The sequence below is a fragment of the Microcaecilia unicolor genome, chromosome 7 (genome assembly GCF_901765095.1).
Source record: "Microcaecilia unicolor chromosome 7, aMicUni1.1, whole genome shotgun sequence".
Classification (NCBI taxonomy): domain Eukaryota; kingdom Metazoa; phylum Chordata; class Amphibia; order Gymnophiona; family Siphonopidae; genus Microcaecilia; species Microcaecilia unicolor.
In genome coordinates, this window is record NC_044037.1 from 232,348,540 (window position 1) to 232,372,037 (window position 23,498).

The 23,498-nt window shown below is 44.1% G+C and overlaps 1 protein-coding gene across 3 annotated transcripts in view; it reads right to left on the reverse strand.

The window, feature by feature from the left end:
* CERS6 (ceramide synthase 6) overlaps positions 1-23,498 on the reverse strand; it is a 270,865-nt gene that overhangs the window by 144,499 nt on the left and 102,868 nt on the right. For all 3 annotated transcript variants that reach the window (XM_030209471.1, XM_030209470.1, XM_030209469.1), the window contains exon 4: positions 13,479-13,536. In XM_030209471.1, the coding sequence (XP_030065331.1) occupies positions 13,479-13,536 (58 nt within the window). The remainder of the gene's footprint in view (positions 1-13,478; positions 13,537-23,498) is intronic.

The window sequence follows — 23,498 nt, forward strand, 5'->3', positions numbered from 1 at the left end:
TGCCACACTGGGAAAGACCAAGGGTCAATCGAGCCCAGCATCCTGTCCACAACAGCGGCCAACCCAGGCCTAGGGCACCTGGCAAGCTTCCCAAACGTACAATGGTGGCTCTTTTAAAGTGAGTTCGCTGAAATGCCTCTTCCTCTGTGAGTTGGAAGTAACTCACCCTGTGGGCCTTGTACCTACGTCGCTAATGTTGGGGCTGCGCTGAGACTTGGTGCTCTGCGTGCGTGCAGAGCTGCATGGAAGAGCTGCCTTCTCCTCTGCCATTTCTGCTCTGCAGCCCTTGCTGTCTGGTCTAGCCAATGGTGTTGCAACCAGGGGAAAGATATAGCTGAGAGTTTCAGGCAGGTATATCAAATATAAAAGGCTAAAAAGAAAACCGGGAATAATACATCAGCAGGATATCAGGCATAACCGGTTATTGTACAATGGTGATTTTTATCCCTTAGCACTTTGTCTATCATCTACTGCCCAACAGAATAAATAGCTGCACATTCATACACTCACCCAACCCCTACCTCTCACATGCCAGCATGCCACGGTCTCACCATTCCTCTTGTACACGCCCCCTCCTTTCCCCTTCCCCATTGCTTCTGATTCTGATACTTCACAGAAAAAGAGGCATCATGGCAGAAAGTGTAAAATTCAATTGAAGAAAGTGATAGAAGATTCATATCTGAATCACATCAGCTTCCATACCTATTGTTGGATTTCACCACTCTGAGTTACACCGGAATATTCAAAACCAGGCATATATATATATTAGTAAAAAAAGGCCTGTTTTGTTATAAAATGAAACGGGCGCTAGCAAGGCAATCCCCCACCCTTCCTCGCTGCCTCGTTCTGTCCCCTCCGAGTTCAAGGCCCCCCTCCCACCCAGTTCTCCCACCCTCCGTCCCAGTTCAAGGCCTCCCTCCCTCCCAGTTCAAGGCCTCCCAGCCTCCCACTGACCCAGTTCAATGCCCTCTCACGCCCCTCCCATTGAGTTCCAGACTCCGCCCTCCCTCCGATTTCAACACCCCCCCTCTGCGTTACGGACCTCTGGACCCCCCTCCGCGACCCTGTCGACCCCCCCTTTCCACCGAAAACTGTCCCCCGCCGCCGTCGCGTACCGGTGCTGACGGGGGACCCCAACCCCTGACAGCCAAAGTTCTGTTCTCGTCTGCGCCGGCATTGCTTATTGAATGATCATCTGTTCAAGTTTCAGTGTGTGCGTCTGATGTCAGACGCACGCACAGAAACTTGAACAGATGATCATTCATCAAGCAACGCCGCGCAGCCAAGAATAGGACTTCGGCTGTCGGGGGTTGGGGTCCCCCGTCAGCACAGGTACATGACGGCGGTGGGGGAGTGTTTTCGTCGGGAAGGGGATGGTCGACAGGGTCACGGCAGGGGGTCCATAACGCGGGGGGGGGGGGGGGGTGTTGAAATCTGAGGGAGGGCGGAGTCTGGAACTCAGTGGGAGGGGTGTGAGGGGATCACGTCACTGATGGTGCCTAGCAGACCACAGGAGCCACGATCCCAGGCAGGATAGAACGTTGGAGGTGAGAATTCTTATATAGGCTATATATATATATATATACATATATATATATATATATATATAGCCAGCCATATGACAAGCTCTGACCGGACATGCCGCACTGAATATTACCTTTGGCTGTGTCAGACTTGTGAGTTCTTGTACCAAGTAGAGCACTGCCGAGCCCGCTACTCGGACCAAGTTCTGCTTGGTGGCCGGACAACCCCGGGTTTCACCTGCGCTGACCGCCGTTCCCCAGAGGTTGAGCCCCTAGGTGCGGGCGGCCTCCAGGGCTTACGAGATGGAGCAGGAAGCGGGGTGATGAATGTGATGGCCAAACAGGCAGCAGGCAAGAGAGTGATCCAGGTACAGGCAGAGTCAGTAGGCAGGCAGCAGGTCAAGAGAGTAGTCCCGGTACTGGTAAAATCAGTATGTAGGCAGCAGGTCAAGAGAGTAATCCAGGTACAGGCAAAGTCAGTAGGCAGGCAGCAGACACAAGAGTAATCCAGGTACAGGCAGAGTCAGTAGGCAGGCAGCAGGCACGAGAGTAATCCAGGTACAGGCAGAGTCAGTAGGCAGGCAGCAGACACAAGAGTAATCCAGGTACAGGCAAAGTCAGCAGTGAAGAACAAAGTAGAGGAGAAGCACACTACTGAGCAAGTAACACCTACTAAAGTAGAAGCTGAAGCATCGAGTCCAGGGAGAGCTCAGCTGATAAAGTGCTGGCATCTGATATCAGAAGGGACCAGCAGGGAGAAGGGGCACAGCCATAGGACAAGAGCAGGGGAAGGAGGAACCAGAAGACCAATAGGAGAGAAACAAGGGAAGCCAGGCAGAGGGAGAACAGACCCAGGTGTGTGGAAGCAAAGCAATCAAGGAGCCTGGAAGCCAGGCAGAGAGAGAGCAGAAACAGGTGCATGGAAGCAAAGCAATTAAGGAGCCTGCAACCACCGCTCTCTGAACAAACCCAGAGAAGGACTACACACACATGGTTCAGGCAGTGCCAGTCAAGTGTGCGTGTCGACAGGACCCCGCGCAGCCCGAGGACACTGCTTGCATTGAGGTTGGGGACATGACAGGCTGTCAAACTCAGGAAATCGCTGCCAAACCTAGTCAGCTTGCAAAAGCCTGTCTTCACAAATATCTGGAGGTGCACCTCCTGCTGAATATCGGACTTTGCCAGGCTTTGTCGAATATAACCGCTTATGTGCTGATTTTGCCCACTAATCTGCCAGCTAACTTTTAAATATTGGTCGGAAAAATTTTAAGCTCTTATTATAGTCTAGCCCTACGTATATGTGACTGTCTTTGGGAAATGTAGTACATCCAAAATGTTGAGAACGACTGATTTCTCATGACATGGGTCCATGAGCAGTCTGAAAAAGTTACGTTTGAACCTTTGTAACTTTTTTATTTTTTCATATAAAAGGATGAGGTTTGGACTCTTGTATCACAAAACATTTGCTCCTAACAGAATTAATTAAAACATAATTTTTTGTTTCTGGTGACTTCGTATCACCTTTTCTTAGAGATGGTCACATATTGTACTCAGAAATTTGAAGTCACTACTGGGATTAATCTTCTGCAATGTAGACGTATATCAATCTTAAAAACAAAAATAAAATTCATTCTCATGGCCTACACTTTTAAAACATCATAAAGCTTGTAACTTTAGGTTTTTGAATAGGTTAATTTCCTGTTATCTGGAGAATTGTTCCAGAAGTATATGACTGAAGTGTTGAAGTTACCTAGTGAAGCTTAACTTCCTGTTAATAAGATTCATCATCTTCAACTTTGCTCACTGAGAAAATGTAAATGGACCTAGCAGTGTGGAACACAGAAACTTTAAAAGGAGCCACATGTAGTATATTAAATAAACCTTTAACTCGTACCCCCCCCCCCCCCCCAACTGTTTACTAAGTCACACAGTGGCTGCCAAGCACTAATTCAGACACAGCCCATTCACTTTGAATAGGCTGTGTCGGCATTGCCATGTGACAGCTGCAAACACAGCTTAGTAAATAGGGGGGGTTAGCTTGTGAGTGCTCTTCGACATATGAATATAGGTAGCTGTTATTACTCTTGCATAACAACAGAGATGTTGTCAAGTTGAAAACATCAAAATATCATAGTAAACAGATTTTGAAGTCAGAACAATGCATGGCAGGATAGAGTACACTATCACCCTGATTCTATAAAAGTCGCCAAGAATTGTACGCACAAATTTGGGTGCTTGCCCAGTTTGCATGTGCAATTTAATTGAATATTGAGCCAATTAGCGTCAATGATTGGCTTTTTAACAAGCAATTATTGGCACTAATTGAAATCAATTAACATGCATATGCATCAAATTAAGGCACGTGATCCCTGCCTAAATTTTACATGTGTCCCAGAAAATGGGGGGTGCAGAAATGGGAGGGTCATGGTCATGTTGGGGCAGAGCGTGGGCATGAATTCGAGTTACACATGCAATTATAGAATAAGGGGGTTCCACGCATAAATTTAGGTGGAGGCATTTGCAGTACGTTTTTATAGGAGCAAATGGACATGCCTAAATTTACGAGCGACCCCTACACCTAACTTTAGGCATGGCTTATAGTATAGCACTTAAGCGGGTTTTATTCAGCACCAATTTTTTAGGTGTGATTTATAGAATTTAGCCCTAAGTAGGCAATCCATTTAGGTGCCTTAAGGATGCACAGAGGGAACCATTTTATAAACATCTGCGCACACAGATTCTGTTATAGTGTACTAGCATAACATGGTATCAGCATGCTTAACATTTAGACGCTGCACTTACACCAGCCATAAATCTGGCATAACTGTGGGCACATACATGTGGTAAAGATGCCCACAAAGTTTCAGTATTCTGTAAGTTATGCATGTAAGTGGGAGCCCCACACATGTATGCCATTTACACACACCATTTCAGAATAGCACTTAGGTGCCCTGCTGGCACTTTTGCAGGAAAGTATAAACATACATGTAACTACTAGTATTCTATATGTCTGCTTGCGTGAGTGCCTAGATTATAGAACTGCCCTATAAACCTTTAAATTAGCCTGTCTCTGCTCAACCATCCAAAAACAGTAGGTAGGAAATTAATAAATGAGAAATTAGCCTCTCTTATATACTGGAATTTAAACCCATCCTAATATAATTTTTCCCCTAAAAAAGGGGGTGGGGGTGTTAACTCAAATATAAACCAAGGGTTTATATTCAAGCATTTCTCCATTTCCTTGAGGTGGCCAATATTCCTCATATCCCCTTCCTTTCCTTTCCCTTCCCTCACTCCCCTGTGGTGTCCCTCCTCTGTTGGCCCCCCAAACCAAAAAGCACCCATTTTCTCCTTCCCTTCTCCTCTTCCCCTGAACTGAAGAAGCCCCCCTTCCCAGACCCACCCATAGCCCCCCCCCCCAGGCCTACTGTATAGTCCTGATGGTCTAATGGACAGTTGGGGAAGGTGTGATCCTTACTGCCTCCTGCCCATGCCTTCTTCCTTAACCAAAATGGCTAAAGTCTCACCAGATTGCCACTAGAGATCACAGAAGCCATTTGGGATTGGAGCAGGCACATGCTGGCTCAAATCCCATAATGGCTGCAAAGGAGGGACACCACAAGGGAGGGGAGAAAGGAAAAAATGCCAGACACCACAGCAAGGTTCAAATATAAACTATGATGCAATTTTTGGCATTTTTTCTGATGAAAAAAAAAATCTCAGTTTATATTCAAGCATAAAAAGTGCTAGGTATTTGCATAACTATCTCTAATCTGGAGCTTATATACCGCACAATTACCAGCAGGAGGTTTGAGGTGGTTTACAGAGTGGGGTTAGTGCGTGGTTAAGGGGGCGAGGCAGCAGGAGGGAGGAAGGGTCTTTATTGAAGAGGGAATCGGTAGATGGAGGGTCAGAGTGATTAATGCTTATCGAATAATAGTGTCCTTAGGTTTCTCCTTAGTCATTGGTAGTTCGGTTCTAGGCGAATAGCACTATATTACATTTGGCTAATGATTTTAACACCAGTAATTTTACAACACATTTCACCTATATGTTGCCCATGCTATAGTTTTAAGGTATCTGTTCAAGCTTTCTACAATATACATGGAACAAGTTCAAAAATTTTCTCTCTTAGCAGCAACCACTTCTTTGTCTTCTAAAACATTGATACCATTTGTTTTACCAGTGTTCTATAGAAAAATGATTTTATTCTTTTCTCATGTGGTAAAAATGTAAAAGCAAGCCCATTTCTCTATACTCATCTATAGGGAGAGGAAGGAAATGCATTAAACATCTTCCAAAAACAGCTTAAACCAGTCTCTCCCAACCTTTACAAACCTAAGGCACATCTCAAATCAACTTTTGCAGAGCAAACAATATCTAAAAAGACAGGACTCATGTCTAAAATAAAAGCTAAGGAGGTTCTGAAAGTCCTAAAGAAAAGAAGAGGAGGAAAAATCTTCCACAGAAAAGCAGCAGACAAGCAAGGTGAGATGGAAGTCTCCAAAAACACAGATCTTCAAGACAACCAGACTGAATAAATGTCCAAAAAATAATTAAAATGTCCAGCAATATTTATTGAAATATATCCATAAATGGTTAAACCTCAATTCTGCATGAAACCAAGACCCAACACGGGCCGTGTTTCAGCACACAGGCCTTTGTCTCTTTCAAATTTTCAAGAAAACAGAGCTAGAAGACAGAATGTAGATGAAGTGGAGGAGTGGCCTAGTGGTTAGGGTGGTGGACTTTGGTCCTGGGAAACTGAGGAACCGAGTTTGATTCCCACTTCAGGCACAGGCAGCTCCTTGTGACTCTGGCCAAGTCACTTAACCCTCCATTGCCTGCCGCACTGAGCCTGCCATGAGTGGGAAAGCGCGGGGTACAAATGTAACAAAATAAAAATAAAATAAAGTAGGTCAGCTCACTCGATACACAGGACAGAAGGAGACATCTGTGCGTTGCAGGCAGCTAGTCCAATTAGTTACCTTAGCTGTCACATGTGGCTGCCAGAGTTTTTCCACTGCTGCTGCTCTTAACACCTAAATAAGTCACATGGGGGGGGGGGGGTGGAGCAAGATGGCCAACTGAGAGGACATGTGGAGAAGAGCTCTCTGGAGATTCCTTCTTCCTTGGAGATTTTACCATCTAAACATAAAGGGAAAGTGCGGGCCTATCTCCCCGAGGCCATGTCTACCCCTGTCCAACAACAGAAGGTTGATATCTTCATTGTCCCTAAGTGGGATATATTGCAGCAGGGGAGGCACATCCCATTTTTGTATGAGGCACAGGGTGAGTCTCTACTTTTGGGAGATCCATCTCTCTCCCTTTCTGACCAAGTAGCCCTGGCGCTCCGGCAGACTTGACTGCGGTATAAACAGAAGAAAAGCAGGGAAGTTTAGCGGCATCTTCAAATGTTGTGGTGGGGATCACCAGATGTCCTGTTTCAGTCTGCGAGAGTGGTCAGGGAGAGACAGTAACAGTTCTCCCTGGACCCAAGAGAACTGAAACAACGCAGCTGTCATTGGAGGTGGTTCAGGCAGGTGTTCCAGGTAAAAAGCCCATTGTCTTACCATCTAAGACTTTTACTCTAGATGCTTTGGCCCGTTTGGAAGTGTCTATTTCTAAATGTTCTATGGAACTTTCAACTTTGATTCAATCTGTTTCCACATTAACTCAATCACACTAAGGTAGTGTGAATGAGTTCTAGGAACAAATAGCTACAATGAAGACAGAGACTGGAAAAGTGAAAGAGGTTCAACTTGCTATTATTAAAGATAAGGAATTGCTACATAGAAGATTGGAGAATCTTGAAAATCAAGTGAGACATTTGAATATTTGTCTGTTAATGTTTCCTAGGTTAAGTGCAGTTTCACCATTAGAAAATTTAAGAAATTTCTAGAGGAGGTACTGGAATATCCTCCGCAAGCTTTGCCACTCGTAGTCAAAATTTATTTTTTGCCTATGAAGAAGAAGGGGCAAGAGACTGCACGAGAAGTTGGGAATGATTTGAATGTTTCTACAGTTTCTTATGATAGTTTGGATACATCTAGGGTTCTGCGTGCTGTAACTGCAGTAGTATAAAGAGCCATTTTATTAGTCATCTTAGTGTCTGAACAGGATCTGAATTCTTTGATGCATATTTACTTTTGGAAGGCTCCAAACTTGTTTCAGGTTCAAAGAGTTTGGATTTTTCCTGACCTATTGTTAAGATTCTGTTAGAATTCTGCTAGTAAAACAGGGGAATGCTTGGAACCGCTCCTGATTGGTCCATCAGGGGCTGAGCTGATGTCAGTCTGATCTACTTAAGCTCACCTTTCCCTACAACTCCTGCTTTGGCATTACTTCAGTTCTGCTGAAGCCTTACCTTTGCTCTGTCTGAGCAATTAGCTCTGTGCTTGCGTGGAGTTATTATTCCTTTCCTTGCTTGCAGTTTCTGTTGCTCTGTCTCTGTCTGCCGGTTGCTGCCTGCGTGTGTCTAATTACCTCTCTCACTGCACCTGAGTTTCTCTGTTTGGCTGTGGTGCAGTGTGTGGTGAGTTCCTACCTCATTTTGTTCCAGTTTGTTTGTTTTGCTTCCCCTTCCTTCGGAGTTCCCTTTGTGCCATGTTTGTTTTCTGCTTGGCAGGTCCTGCCCTTGTAGCAGACTCAGGACCATTTTGTTTCTCTCCGTGGGGGGGGTGTTTGTTTGCACTTTCATTGTACTCCCGATTAACCCGTTGTCTGCAGTGTTCCCTGCCTCTGGTTGCTGTGTGTGTGCTGAGCTTGGTTTAACTCTTTGTCTGCAGAGTTTCTCTGCTTCTGGCAGTTGTCTGTTTACTGTAGTCTTCCCTTTGTGATTGTTTCAGTCCTTTCTTTGCTGTACTCCCTCCTGTATTACAGAGCACTGTCCCTTTCTGTGCTGGGTGTGTGTGTTAGGCTCCGCATTCTGTTTTGCGAACTTTTCCCTTTCCTGTCTGCTGAGGGTCTCTACCTACAGTATCTTATATTACAGTTCCTCACCTTCTTTGTGTGTGGTGGGCTACGGCTTGACGTGTTTCTGTGTATGCTTCCCTTTCTCCTTGATTACCAGCACCGGGGGTGTTGCTGGTGCTCCGGTCCCCGTGGGAGACCCCTCGTTTAGTCTCCTTCTCCCCTCCCTAAGTATGAGTCGGTTCCAGTTAGGCCGTGAGGCCCGCATGCTTGAATTCTGAGTAAATCGGCTCCCGATAGGCCGTGAGGCCCGCCTGATTGCCCTACGTTCCCTTTTCTGGAGGTGCAAGTTGGTTGCTGCGTGTGTGTACAGGGCTTGGTAGCTGGGGTAGTGTGTAGTGCCTGCTCGGCCCACCCTCGGCCTAACCCCTATACTAGGCCTCGGCCAGGGCCCAAGAGCTCACAACTAGACTAACACCTATCCAGGGCTACCTAAGAGAGGTGAAAACTGTTTTTGACAATGCGCCAGGAGACTGTTGCACTTGGTACAGTGTTTCAACTACATTTTCCTTGTAAACGTTTGATGAAATATGAAAATGTACAATATATGGGGTTTTTTCATCCCCCAACAGCATAGATCCTTTTTGAATGTTAAGAAATTTGCTCCTGAGGGAGTAGCTCCTGCACCTGTTGCCTCTGTGGTTTAAGTCTAGAAGAGATTAGGGTTAGTTAATTTGATTTAGAATCCTGCTTGCAGTTGACTTAGTTTAATTTCTTTTTTTCCTTAATTAGCTCCCTGCTTACTGCATTCTCTGTAGGCTAAATAGGTGTGGAAAGTATATCATTGTCCTTATTTTTATATATATTTTTTCTTCCTCATACTTTTTATATATTTTTCTCCACTGTATTTCTTGTGCAAGAATTATCTTGTAGTATTTTGGAAATTAATAAATAATAAATTAGTCACATATGCCACATATTCCTTATCCTCCTGCTAGATGAGTCCAGACTAATGGATAGTCCCTCCCCCCCAACTAGAAGATGGAGACGGAGAACACTGACTTTCAATGACATCATCACTATAAATTTTCCAGTTTTCTCTGTCTCCAGTACTTAGATACAGTAGCATTCCATGAGGTCTGGTTTCATGAGGCTTGGGTCGAGGTCCTTGCCCCTCCAAAGGAATTGCTCTCATGGTCAATCCACAGACCTTCTCCTGATTGATGCAGGGAAGACACAGCACCTGTGCCAGGGCTGACCTGTGGACCTCCCGTGGTGGGTTCCTAAGCTAGGCAGTGAGTCATAAGGCTCCATCCTCATGGAGGATTTTAATCCTTTCCGGCTTTCTGCTTGGCCCTTGAAAGGCATAAGTTGACATGGAAAGGTTATTCCTCTGCTGTGGCATGTATCTCCTCATACATTTGAGTCTGGAGAGTTTTAAAGGCCTGGTGTCAGCAGGTAGAGTCAGTGGCACATCGACGCTGTAGTCTGGCCTTCCTACAAGAGGGTTTTGAATGACATCTCTCCCTCAACTGGTTAAGAATGCAGATCACAGCTCTAGCGTTTTAGCAAGGGTGAGTGCAAAATTATCCTTTGATGACACATCCAGACATTGTATGCTTCCATCCCAATGGCTTGTAGCTCACTGAAGGCAGTTTTCCTAGTGGCGATATGCCCTGCCAAGTAGGTTTCAGAGATGCAGGCTCTATCTTGCAGAGATCCCTATCTGTCTCATTAAAGATAGTGCCTTCCTTTTTACCAAAAGTGTTTTTTCACCATTGTATGTGAATCAGGAAGTGTGTTTTACATCCTTTTCCAAAATGGGCATAGACGGGCTCAGACATTTTCATATGCTGGATGTTCCTAGAGTGTTGATTCACTACTTGGAAAAGAATCAGGCAGCTTCTAAGGCTTCACTGACTACTGAATCAAGAATGTGATTGGATCTATCTACTTGCTGCAGAAGGAGGAAGTACTGGTGCAAATAAAGGCACACTCAACTACAGCACAGACAACTTCCTATGTAGATGCTCAGGTAGTATCACCTGCTGAAATCTGAAGGGTGGTGACTTGGTCTTCTCTGCATTTGAACACAACAGATTAGATGTGCAAATGAAAGATGGCACCGTTGTAAGGGGGTCCTCAGTGAGACAGTAAAGCTTGGGTACCTCCTACTAGTATGGACTGGTCTAGCAGGAGGATAAGAAAGGTGAAATTTGTACTTTCCTGCTAATTTCCTTTCCTTGAACCCTGATAGACCAGTCTAGGTCCCTCCTGATATTAGATTTACTTGTCCTTGTTTCTTGTGTTATTTCAGCTAGGAAGGAGAGCTCCCATGGGTACAATTAAGCACCATATTGGAAATAATTGGGATTACACCCTGAACCAAGAGAAAGAATAATTTTGTCTATGTGGTTCATTCTTTTGTTGGTTTCATTGTTGTTATTGGTTCCAGAGGATTTTGGCATCCACTTTGGCAAGAGCATACTGGAGAATTCAACGACTGCTCCGATCCATATAGTGGCAATAATGTCATATAGTCTGTGTTCTCCGCTTCCATCTGCTGGTTGTGGAGCACAACCTACTAGTCTGGACTGATCTAGTAGGATTCAAGGAAATGAAATAGCAGGTAAGAACAAAGCATTAGGCAGTATTGACTTTTCCTTGCCATAATTGATCAAGTCAAAATGTGCCATGGAAAAGTAGACGAGTAGCTTAGTAGTTAGAGAACCAGGCTCTAATCAGGGAAGCCAGGATTCAAAACCCAATTTTTCCCACTGATACCCATGATCTTGGCCAAGTCACTTCACTGCTTCAAATTTCAACTTAGACCATGAATTCATTTGGGCAGGGAAATAACTTGCCTTGAGTTCAGATTTGAAAAAAAGCAAATAATTTAAATATCCAAATCCAAATGGGATGTTGGGTAGAAAAAAGTGTGCTAGACAAACATCTCTTTGAAATTGTTTACTCTCATTACACAGCAACTATGCCATATACAAAATTTTCTTATTGTGATTTGTATATGGCAATAAAAAGTTTTTTTTAAAAAAGGAGGAACGGCATTGTTGAGCACAAAGGTGAAAGTTGAACTCAGAGGAACATCCCTATGCACCATTATGTTCGTAAATGAAGGGTGAAGTATAACGAACAAGTCACAGTGCGCCATTCAGCAGATATAAGGTACACTGAGATGGTAAAAGTGCAACCAAGGATTGTGTAAGACACTGGAGTAGTCATTGGACTGCCACTATAACGGATATTAGTTTGCTGTGTCATCACATCTTGGCATTTAAGGACTTCTGAGGACATATGTAGAGGCATTTTCGAATGGCGCCGGCCATCTCCATGGCCGGCCATGTCCGAGGACGGCGCCGCGAAGGAGCGGAGCCAACCATATTTTCAAAAAAGATGGCCAGTCATCTTTTTTTCGATAATACGGTTGAGGCCGCCCAAATGTCAGAAATGGCCGGGTTTGAGATGGCCAGCCTCGGTTTTTGCCCATAATGGAAACCGAAGCCGGCCATCTCAAACCCGGCCAAATCCAAGGCATTTGGTCATGGGAGGGGCCAGAATTCTTAGTGCACTGGTCCCCCTCACATGCCAGGACACCAAACGGGCACCCTAGGGGTACTTCTAAAAAGTTAAAAAAAAAAAAAAATTAAAATAGCTCCCAGATGCTTAGCCCCCCAACCCCCCCCCCCCAAAACCCACTCCCCACAACTCTACACCATTACCATAGCCCTTATGGGTGAAGGGGGGCACCTACATGTGGGTACAGTGGGTTTTGGGGGGGGTTGGAGGGCTCCCATTTACCACCACAAGTGTAACAGGTGTGGGGGGGGGATGGGCCTGGGTCCGCCTGTCTGAAGTCCACTGCACCCACTAAAACTGCTCCAGGGACCTGCATACTGCTGCGATGGACCTGAGTATGACACTTGAGGCTGGCATAAAAAGTTTTTAAAGTTCTTTTTTTGATGGTGGGAGGGGGTTAGTGACCACTGGGGGAGTCAGGGGAGGTGATCCCCGATTCCCTCCGGTGGTCATCTGGTCAGTTCGGGCACTTTTTCTGGACTTGGACCTGAAAAAAAAGGGACCAAGTGAAGCCGGCGAAATGCTCGTCAAGGCCGGCTTTCTTTTTTCCATTATCAGGCGAAGCCAGCCATCTCAACGCACGCCCCCGTCCTGCCTTCGCTACCATGCCGACACACCCCCTTGAACTTTCGCCGGCTCCGCAACGGAACGCAGTTGAAGCTGGCCAAAATCGGCTTTCGATTATACTGATATGGCCGACTTCAGGAGATCGCCGGCCATCTCCCGATTTATGTCGGAAGATGGCCGGTGATCTCTTTCGAAAATAAGCTGGATGATGTCATTGGTTCTGCTATCAAGATAAACATTGAGTTTATAATTATTAATGATTTAATGATGGACTGGGTGCAGAGGAATGTTAGGTGGTTGTGCATGTATGAAGGAATGAATGGTATTGTATGAGGTGAACAAAGGTTGTGATTTGTATGATGTATTTTAACAAGTTTGTAAAATCAAGTTTAAATAATAAAGTTTTGTATATGGCATAGTAGCTGTGTAATGGTTATAAAATATGTGCAACTATATCGGAATTAAGGAACCCAGGTAAGAGTGGATATTTGAAATTGTCTAGGTACATATAGGATTCTCCCTGGAAGTAGAGGGATTAAATGGAAGATCACTTCAAGTTCCTTCTAACCCTAACTTTCTATGGTCTCTAAGCTTGGATTTGGAGAAGAATTAGCATGAGAGAGAGAATCAGGTTACATCAACTAGTACACTCACTAGCTAAGCAAATTTTCAAAGTACAATTTTAGTAGATTTAAAAAACATTTTTCTATCCAATGAAACTCTAAGCTCCCTTACACATAGCATTAAACTGCAAAGGTTCCACACAGTACAACGAAGTTAGATATCCTGCATATGCAACAGTCAGAAAGTTTACATCGTTAGCATATAGTGTCTTGCATTTACACCAATTTTTTAAAGCTGTATAACATCTGTATTTCTTACCGTTTTCATGAACCAGATTTGATAGATAAACAAATGAAGGTGAAAAGTAAACATCCACCTGTAAAGGGGTATAATAAATTAATTCTATGTTACTGTGTTAAAATATACCACATAATATATTTGTAAAAATAATTTCTCTCATTGTTATTCTCACGATACAAGATAGCACATTAAAGAGACAATGCAATATTTGCTTTAAGCACTAGGGGCAATTCTATAATTTGGTGTCAAGAAGTAGGTGCCACAATGGGGTGCGCTTTAGTCTATAACAGAGTTTAGATATGCCTAAATCGTTATAGGATACTAATACAAACCCATTTTGGTGCACCAAAGTTAGGCGCGACCATTTTCACCAGGGCAACAGCTGGTGTAAATAAGCACGCATAAGCGAGCCAATCAATACACATAACTGATAGAATTCTATAAGCTGTGCACATTGATTGGTAACATTGCTATGGCCCACCCATGTATACACCCCCTTGTAGTTATGCTCTATAGCACTTAGGCATTATCTTTCAGAATAGGCGCTAATGACACACACTTAAGTAACCATCCAGCTTATTTTCGAAAGAGAAAGACGCCCATATTTCGACCCAAATCGGGAGATGGGCGTCTTTCTCCCGTGGGCGAACAAATCGGATTAATCGAAAGCCGATTTTGGTCATCTTCAACTGCACTCCGTCACAGGAATGAACAAAGTGGATGGGGGGGTGTCGGAGGCGTGGTGAAGGCGGGACTGGGGCATGGTTATCGGCCGAGGAGAGATGGGCGTCTTTAGCTGATAATCGAAACTAGAAGGGCGTTTTGGACGAGAATTTGGTCCGCTTTATTTGGACCCTTTTTTTTCAGTTCCAAGTCCCAAAAAAGTGCCCCAACTGACCAGATGACCACCGGAGAGAATCAGGGATCACCTCCCCTGACTCCCCCAGTGGTCACTAACCCCCTCCCACCCAAAAAAACCCACTTTACAAACTTTTTTGCCAACCTGTATGCCAGCCTCAAATGCTGTACCCACCTCCATGACAGCAGAATGTGTTCTATCCTCTGACAGCCTTTCCCTAGTTCTGATGTGGGTCTTGGGTGAGTGTGACACCTTTTCTGTTATGCGCACTGCAGAGTCACATCAGCAATGCATTGTGGTGGGTGTAGGGTATTGGGCTCCGTGATTCCACTAGCTTGTGTTAAATGCTCACGATGTTGGTAGTTGGTAGGCTCTACTCCCATCAATGGCATTCCTAGGGCGGGCGGTGGGGGCGGTCCGCCCCAGGTGCACGCCGCTGGGGGGTGCCGCGCGCGCCTGTCCTCCGTTGGTCCATGCTTCTTCTCTGCCCCGGAACAGGCTACTTCCTGTTCTGGGGCAGAGAAGAAGCATGGAACAACGGAGGGCGGGCAGGCAGGCACGCGTGGCCCCCCCCCCCCCCCAAGCGATGTGCACCCAGCGGGGGGGTCCTTTTGCCGGGGGGGGGTCCGCGCTGCATTGGGGGGGGGGCGCTGCACCCGGGGGGCGGGGCGCCACTGACTCCCATGGTGCTTTTCCCTCTGCTTACTGGGTCAGAGTGTGCCCTGTTTTGTTTCCGGTAGTCCATGAGGTAGTGGCCATTTTTGTAAGCCAATTTTAGCTCCCTTTCATGTGTTACCCACGTTACTGAAAGAGGGCATTGTACAGCATTCTGCCAGCTCTGACTTACTGCTAATCTCAGTACCAGGGAGACTCTTTGCCAGTGGTGCACAACCTCTGATCTGCAGTTAACTGTGAGTAAACGTGCTTATTCCAATAAAGAACATTTTCGGAGACATTAGTCTTCAGGTGTCAACTGGTGTGCCAAGGTTCTATAGCAGCAACAAGTCCTAGAGGCCTGCGTGTATGCAGGTCCCTGGAGCACTTTTAGTGGGTACCGTAGTGCAGTTCAGGTAGGTGGACCCAGGCCCATTCCCCCCTACCTATAACACTTGTGCTGGTAAATGGGAGGCCTCCAAAACCCACTGTACCCACATGTAGGTACCCCTTCACCCCTAAGAGCTATGGTAGTGTTGTACATTTGTAGGTAGTGAGTTTTGGGGGAAGGGGTTGGGGGCTCAGCACCCGTGGTAAGGGAGCTATGCATGTGGGAGCTGTTTCTGAAGTCCACCGCACTGACCTCTAGGGTGCCCAGTTGTTGTCCTGGCATGTCAGGGGGGCCAATGTACTATGAATCGTGGCCCCTCCCATGACCAAATGGCTCGGATTGGGACGTTTTTGAGCTGGCTGGTTTTAGTTTCCATTATCGCTAAAAAAACAAAACGCCCAGCTCAGAAACGAACAAATCCATGGCATTTGGTCCATAGAAACCGTATTTTTGAAACAAAAAAAAAAAAGACATCCATTTTTTTCGAAAATACGGTCTGTCCCTCCTCTTCACGTACCCATTTTCGGACATAGACGCCCATGGAGATAGGCGTTCGCATTCGATTATGCCCCTCTATGTATAGAATTGCCCTTGATTGGTGCATATGCTATAAAGAAACCTAAGCACCTATTTTCCTTTATAGAATTTTAGTGCACCAGATAGATATGCATGAATGCATTTAGGTGCAAGCATTTAACACCAGCTATACAATTGGCATATGTGCACATATGTACCAGAGATATGTATGTAACTTTGCATCCTGCTCACACTTTGCCCAAATCCTGCCCACATAAACACTCAACTGCAAACTACACACTAGGAGATACTCACATAGTTATAAGTAGTGCTTAGGCACGTATCGGACATATATGCTACTATTCTTTTTAAATTAATTTTTGAAATATTGCATTTCAAATTACAGTACTAGAAAAACAACCAGTAGCAGGCAAATGTAAATACTAAAAATCCAAACAATTTAGGTAAAGGTATTCTTAGCCCACATCACAGAGGGTTGAAAAGAGAATTAGGAAACCAAGAAAGAAAATACAGTAGTTAGATCTTTGTTTGTTCTTCAGCATTTTGAAAAAAGGATCTGGTTTTTCATCCTGGTGCAGCCCTTTGTGGTAATTTCCACCATTGTGTTTCTCTGATTTGTTCATTTATTTGCGTGAGCTGGTTCCCTTTTCGACTGTTTCATAACTGCACATGTCCAGTTACAGAATGGCCTTGTACGTACTTAGTGCAAAACTTCCCCAACTGAGGGTCAAGTCCCCAAATGGGGTCACAATGTTTGAGGTCATGACGTAGGTGAGCTCTCCACAGATTCATCATTATTCTGCACCTTCAAGAGTCACACAGTTTTATTTGGACACAATCATCAGGTTGCAGACACAAACGATTCAAAAGCACTGACTTAGTGCATCAAAAGCCCTAAAGCTATGAAGTGACATATAAAACTTGTGCTGCTGGTCATCATAATCTTGTTATGGTAATGTGGCTATGGAACTCATTTTCAAAAGAGAAAAACATCCCAAAACTGGCATAAATCTGCATTTGGACATTTTTCTCACAAAAAAACGTCCAAATTGGTATTTTCAAAACTAATTTTTAGACATTTTTCTATTAAGTCCATCAGAAGTGCATTCAAATCACAAGTGGGTGTGTCAGGGGCGTGTTAAGGGCAGGATCTGGGCGTTCCTAACACTTGGATGTATTTCAGCCATAATGGAACAATACAAAACCGTCCAGGACTAAAACTAAGATGTTTTGAGCTAGACCTGTTTTTATGAGGAATAAGGCACAAAAAGGTGCCCTAAATGACTAAATGATCACTGGAGGGAATCAGGGATGGCCTCTCCTTACTCCCCCAGTGGTCACTAACCCCCTCCCACCCCTCAAAAATGTGATTTAAAACATTACTTGCCAGCCTCAGATGTTATACTCAGGTACATTAGAACATCATGTAAGTCCCTGGAGTAGTCTAGTGGTGCGTGCAGTGCACTGCAAACAAGTGGACCCAGGCCCATACCCCTACCTGTTACACTTTTGGAGGAAACTGTGAGCCCTCCAAAACTCACCAGAAACCCCTCCCGCCGAAGTCTGGCTACGCCCCTGCCATATACCTTTCAGTTTATTAGATACTCTGAAGGGTAATAACATAATCTCTTCTGCCTTTACTTGTCTTATACAGTTAGACAAACTAATGGAAATTCCATATGATCTTAATATTCATTCAATGATCTGGAATAATTTAACAATTTTAATTCATAAAAAGTCAACACTCTGGAAGGAATGGATGAATCAAATCTTGATTGATGATAAATTGAAATCTTTCCCAATGTTACAAACACAATTTGGATTGTATCCAAATCAACAATTTCGTTGGATACAGTTACAACATTTTATGACATCCAATCGTTATCCAAGTTTACTATGCACACTTCAACCTTCCCTATTTCAAATTATCATCATAGCTCACCAAAAAGGACATGTCGCATCTCAACTTTATAAATTTCTAATTAAATCAACCTTTAAAGAAAAGACAGGTGTTCATTCAGTATGGAAATCTGATTTACATTGTTTTCTTACTAATCATCAATGGACCACTTTTTGGGCTAAAACAAGTAAACCCATTTTTTCATCAACCTTCTTCCAATCTCTTTTTTTTCTACATCATAGAGTCCTATGAACGCCTCAAAAAATGAAGGTTGCAGGTCTGTTGAAAGATAACTTATGTTGGTCATGTAATGAACATCAAGGTATTCTTCTTCATTTAATCTTTGAATGCCGTTGTACCAATTTATTTTGGACCAAAGTATGGCAAATTATTTAATCCATATTTAATTTTACTGAAATTACGACTCCTAAAAAGGTTATCTTTGGTTTATTGACATTAGATCACTCTTTAGATGTTTACAAATCTAAACTTTTTGACACATTGATGGCAATTAACCTTAAATATGTACAATCCAATTGGAAAGATAATTCACAACTTAATATACATTTTTGGTGGAATACTGTCTTACAAGTTTATAAATATTGTACAGTCAATACTGGTAATTTTCAGATATCTAATCATAAAATTTGGTTAGCTTTGCAACAATTTTTGGAATCAAATCCAACTAAATAGCCACCTGAGCATAATATCTAAATCTCCTTTTTTTTTCTCCCCTCTCCTCCTTGTTTTTTTTTTATTTTTTCAAATTACTATTCATTTTCATATAACTTCCATTAAAGTGTATATACGCCTCATTTATCTGTATACTTGTTGCGTATTCACTCAATTCAAGCTTTTGAACTACTACAACATTATTCCATTTTTATCCAGTTAAATGTCTGTTATCATGTTTCTCTTATGGAATAGAAGTTATAAAACATTGTTATTTTGTATTGAATTTGGATGTTTGTTACCCTTAAAATCTAATAAAATTTATTAAATCGAAAACCGCCTTGAACCCATGAGGACTAGGTGAGATACAAATAGCTAGAATAGATCAGAGTAGTTTCATTTCTTTTTGAGATCTGAAACACCATAACTGCAAACTACTGGAACTTTAAATGTGGTATGACATCCAGTAGGTAACAAATGCAGGGAAATGATTGACCAGAGAAAAATGGTCTCTGACTGGACCCTGTTGGCAGTTTAGTTACTAAAGGGCCTGTTTACTAAAGTGTGTTATGTTTTTTTGCATTTATTGCACTTTAATAGCAGAATATAATTCCTGGTTCCTGCTAAAGCCGAGTCTTGCTCCTGGTTCCTACAAAGCCAAGCTTCATCCCTGGTTCCTGCTAAAGCAGAGCCTTTTTCCTGGTTTCTGCTAAAGCTCAGCCTTGTTCCTGGTTCTTGCCAGAGCCTTGTTCCTGGTTCCTGCCAGAGCCTTATTCCTGGTACCTGCAAAAGCCAAGCCTCGTTCCTGATTCCTGCCAGATCCTTGTTCCTAAAAAACTGAGCCTTGGTCCCGGTCCCTGCCAGAGCCTTGTTCCGGGTTCAGGCAAAAGTCAAGCCTTGTTCCTGATTCCTGCCAGAGCTTTGCTCCTGGTTCCTGCTAAAGCTGAGCTTTGTTCCTGGTTCCTGCTAAAGCCAAGCCTTTTTCCTGGTTCATGTCAGAGCCTTGTTCCTTGTTGATGCTAAAGCCGAGTCTTGTTCCTGCAAAAGCCAAGCCTCAATCATGGTTCCTTCCAGAGCTTTGTTCCTGGTTCCTGCTTCCTGCGAGAGCCTTGATCCTGGTTCCGGCAAAAGTCAAGCCTAGTTTCTGGTTCCTGCAAAGCCAAGCCTCATTCCTGGTTCCTGCAAAAGCCAACCCTGGTTCCTGGTTCCTGCAAGATCCTTGTTCATGCTAAAGCCCAGCCTTGTTCCTGGTTCCTGCAAAAGCCAAGCCTAATTCATGTTTCCTGCAAGAGCCTTGTTCCTGCTAAAGCTGAGCTTTATTCCTGCTTCCTGCGAGAGCCTTGATCCTGGTTCCGGCAAAAGTCAAGCCTAGTTTCTGGTTCCTGCAAAGCCAAGCCTCATTCCTGGTTCCTGCAAAAGCCAACCCTGGTTCCTGGTTCCTGCAAGATCCTTGTTCATGCTAAAGCCCAGCCTTGTTCCTGGTTCCTGCAAAAGCCAAGCCTAATTCCTGTTTCCTGCAAGAGCCTTGTTCCTGGTTCCTGCTAAAAGCAGAGCCATGTTCCTGGTTCCTGCTAAAAGCAGAGCCTTGTTCCTGGTTCTTGCTAAAGCCAAGCCTTTTTCCTGATTCCTGGCAGAGCCTTGTTCCTGGTTCCTGCTAATGCTCAGCCTAGTTCCTGGTTCCTGCTAAAAGCCAAACCTCCTTCCTGGTTCCTGCTAAAGTCAAGTCTTGTTCCTGGCTTCTGACAGAGCCTTGTTCCTGGTTCTTCCAAAGCTGAGCCTCATTTAAAGCTGAGTCTTGTTCCTGGTTCCTGTTTTAGCCTCGTTCCTGGTTCCTCCAAAGTCGAGCCTCGTTCCTGGTTCCTGCTAAAGCCAAGTCTTGTTCCTGGTATTTGCTAAAGCCATGCCTTTTTCCTGATTCCTGCCAGAGCCTTGTTCTTGATTCCTGCTAAAGCCAAACCTTGTTGCTGGTTCCTGCTAATGACAAGCCTCCATACTGGTTCCTTCTAAAGCTGAGTCTTGTTCTTGGTTCCTGTCAGAGCCTTGTTCCTGGTTTCTGCTAAAGCCAAGCTTTGTTCCTGGTTCCTACTAAGGTCGAGCCTTTTTCCTGGTTCCTGCTAAAGCCAAGCCTTGTTCCTGGCTCCTGCTAAAGCCAAGTCTCTTTCCTGGCTCCTGCTAAACGAGTCTTGTTCCTGGTTTCTGCCAGAGCTGAGCCTCAATCTTGGTTCTGTGGTAAATGTGGTCAAAGTTGTGGCTTGGATCGGGCACAAACTCCATCAGACACACAAGGTTTTCATGAAAAACAGAAAATATTTTATTATTTGATACACCCACACCATATGCACACTGTTACTTCACAGGCTTCCATCCAGCACAAATCCAGTCTCTAATTAGGGCAAGCTCCCATCCTAGCCCAACACATTGAATATGCTCATCATAACAAGTACTTTCTAAACATAACTCAAGGTGTATACTACCTTGCCAGGCTTCCCACACAACTCTGATACCAATTAAGCCTGAGCCACACCACTTCCCTGGTTTTCTTCTCAAGTACTGCAGCTCAGATTGCAGTGGAGTCCTCTGTTCTCTGGACCTCCCTCCTAGAAACCTTTGTATCAGGACTTCAGTGATCTATTCAGCCTCAGGGTTTTTAGCTCCAGGCAGATCTGAGCCCCACTCCTCTGACTCAGCATCAGCCTCAGCCTTGGCAGACTAGTGCCACTTGCTGCAAAGTGGTTGAATTGTATCATCAGTGACAGAATGCTCTTCCCTATACCATCCACTCCCTCACAGTTCCTGCTTAAGCCTTGCTCCTGATTTCCACTGTAGTCCTGCAATGGAGTTCCTGCCTTGACCAGCCCCCGAGTTCCAGCAATACCAACTTAAGAATATTATGAATAGCCATATTGGGTCAGACCAATGTTCTATCCAGCCCAGTATCCTGCTTCCAACAGTGGCCAATCCAGGTCACAAGTACCTAGCATAAACCCAATTAGTAGCACCATTCCACGCTACCAATCCCAGGACAAGCAGTGGCTTCCCCCATTTCCATCTCAATAACCAGCTATGGACTTTTCCTCCAGGAACTTGTCCAAAACATTTTTTAAACCCAGATACACTAACTGCCGTTACCACATCCTCCAGCAATGAGTTCCAGAGCTTAACTATTCTTTGAGTGAAAAAATATTTCCTCTTATTTGTTTTAAAAGTATTCCCATGCAATTTCATTGAGTGTCCCCTGGTCTTTGCACTTTTTCAATGAGAGATTCTCCACCTGTTCCACTCCACTCAGGATTTTTTAGACCTTAATCTTATCCCCCCTCAGCTGTCTCTTTTCCAAGATAAAGAGCCCTAACCTCTTTAGCCTTTCCTCATACAGGAGCAGTTCCATCCCCTCTATCATTTTGGTCACTCTTCTTTGAACCTTTTCTAATTCCACTATATCTTTTTTGTAGTATGGCAACCAGAATTGAACACAGTACTCAAGGTGAGGTCGCACCATGGGGCAATACAAGGCATTATAATATTTTTGGTCTTATTTTGCATCCCTCTCCTAATAATTCCTAGCAGCCTATTTGCTTTTTTGGCTGCCATCACACACTGGGCAGACGATTTCAGCATATTTTTCAGGTCTTTTTCTTGAGTGCTGACTCCTAAAGTGGACCCTAGCATTAGATAACTATGATTCCGATTATTCTTCCCAACGTGCATCACTTTGCATTTGTCTACATTATGGCTGTATAACATCCAAGTGTTAGGTACACCCTATGCAAGCCATCAAAACGCCCCCGACACACCTTCTTGTGATTTGGATGCTTTGCAGACGAATTGCATAGATGGATGTTTGCAAAATAGGTTTCGAAAATACCGATTTGGATGTTTTGAGAAGATTTTAATCCAAATGCTGTTGTATGTCACTTTTTAAACATTTTTCTCTTTTGAAAATGGGTCCCGTATCGTGTAACCTCTTTTGAAGACTATCTCAGCAAGTCAGAATTAATGATAGATCAAGTTCAAAATGATTTAAGCTCATCGGGGGGCGCTGGTGAGCCTTTGACGCTAATGGATGCCTGAAGTGTTCTCTCCCTCGCTCAGAACTAGAAAATCGTATGGATAAGCGTCTTTTGACAACTTTTCATTGAATCAGTTCCTGGATTTAAAGAAAATATACACCAGAGCACCGGATCTGTCTTCCTCGAAACCCGAATATTCATTAAACTCACAAGGCAGATCGAAGTGACTTAAGCACGATCCCCCCACACCTGAAAAAATGGCGGCAGGAAAATGTGCTCAATTGTTGTCTTCGGACCTAGCTATGGAAGTGCTGCGAGCTCTATGAGATCTATCCACAAAATATTATGAGACCACTTGTCAACTCAAAGAAGAAATAACAACTCTCTCGAAAACACTTACTGCTTTTCAACAGCAAGTTGAAATTGTAGAGGGACACTCAGCTCAAACGGCTCTGCAGCTATCACAGCTTGACCTTTCTGTAACATCGCACTCCAAAAAGCTTGAATCAGACCTTAAAGATTTTGCTAACAGATCGTGACGAAATAACATAAGAATACTCGGCCTTAAAGAGGGCTTGGAAGGTGCTAACATAATTGAATTCCTTTCAAAATGGATTCCAGCCGTGCTCAACATAACCTTTGATCCTCCCCTGGAATTTGAGAGGGCACATAGTTCTCCCTCCATATTAAAGTTGAATCTACAACACCCGAGACCAATAATAGCTAAACTGCTCTGCTTTCCATATGCTCTTCAGATCCTCACCACTGCTCGTACACAGACAGCACTTCGCGTAGAAGGAAGAAATATACTAATTGTACCAGATCTTTCAAAAACAACTGCACGTAAAAGGAAGGCTTTCCTCAACATTCGTCCTCACTTGAAATCGATGGGAGCACGCTTTGGCCTCCAGTATCCTGCATGGATGACGGTTATACTTCACAACACAACTAAAACTTTCAACTCTCCAGAGCAACTGCAAGCCTATATTGATCAGCTTAAATCTCAGGGCATGAC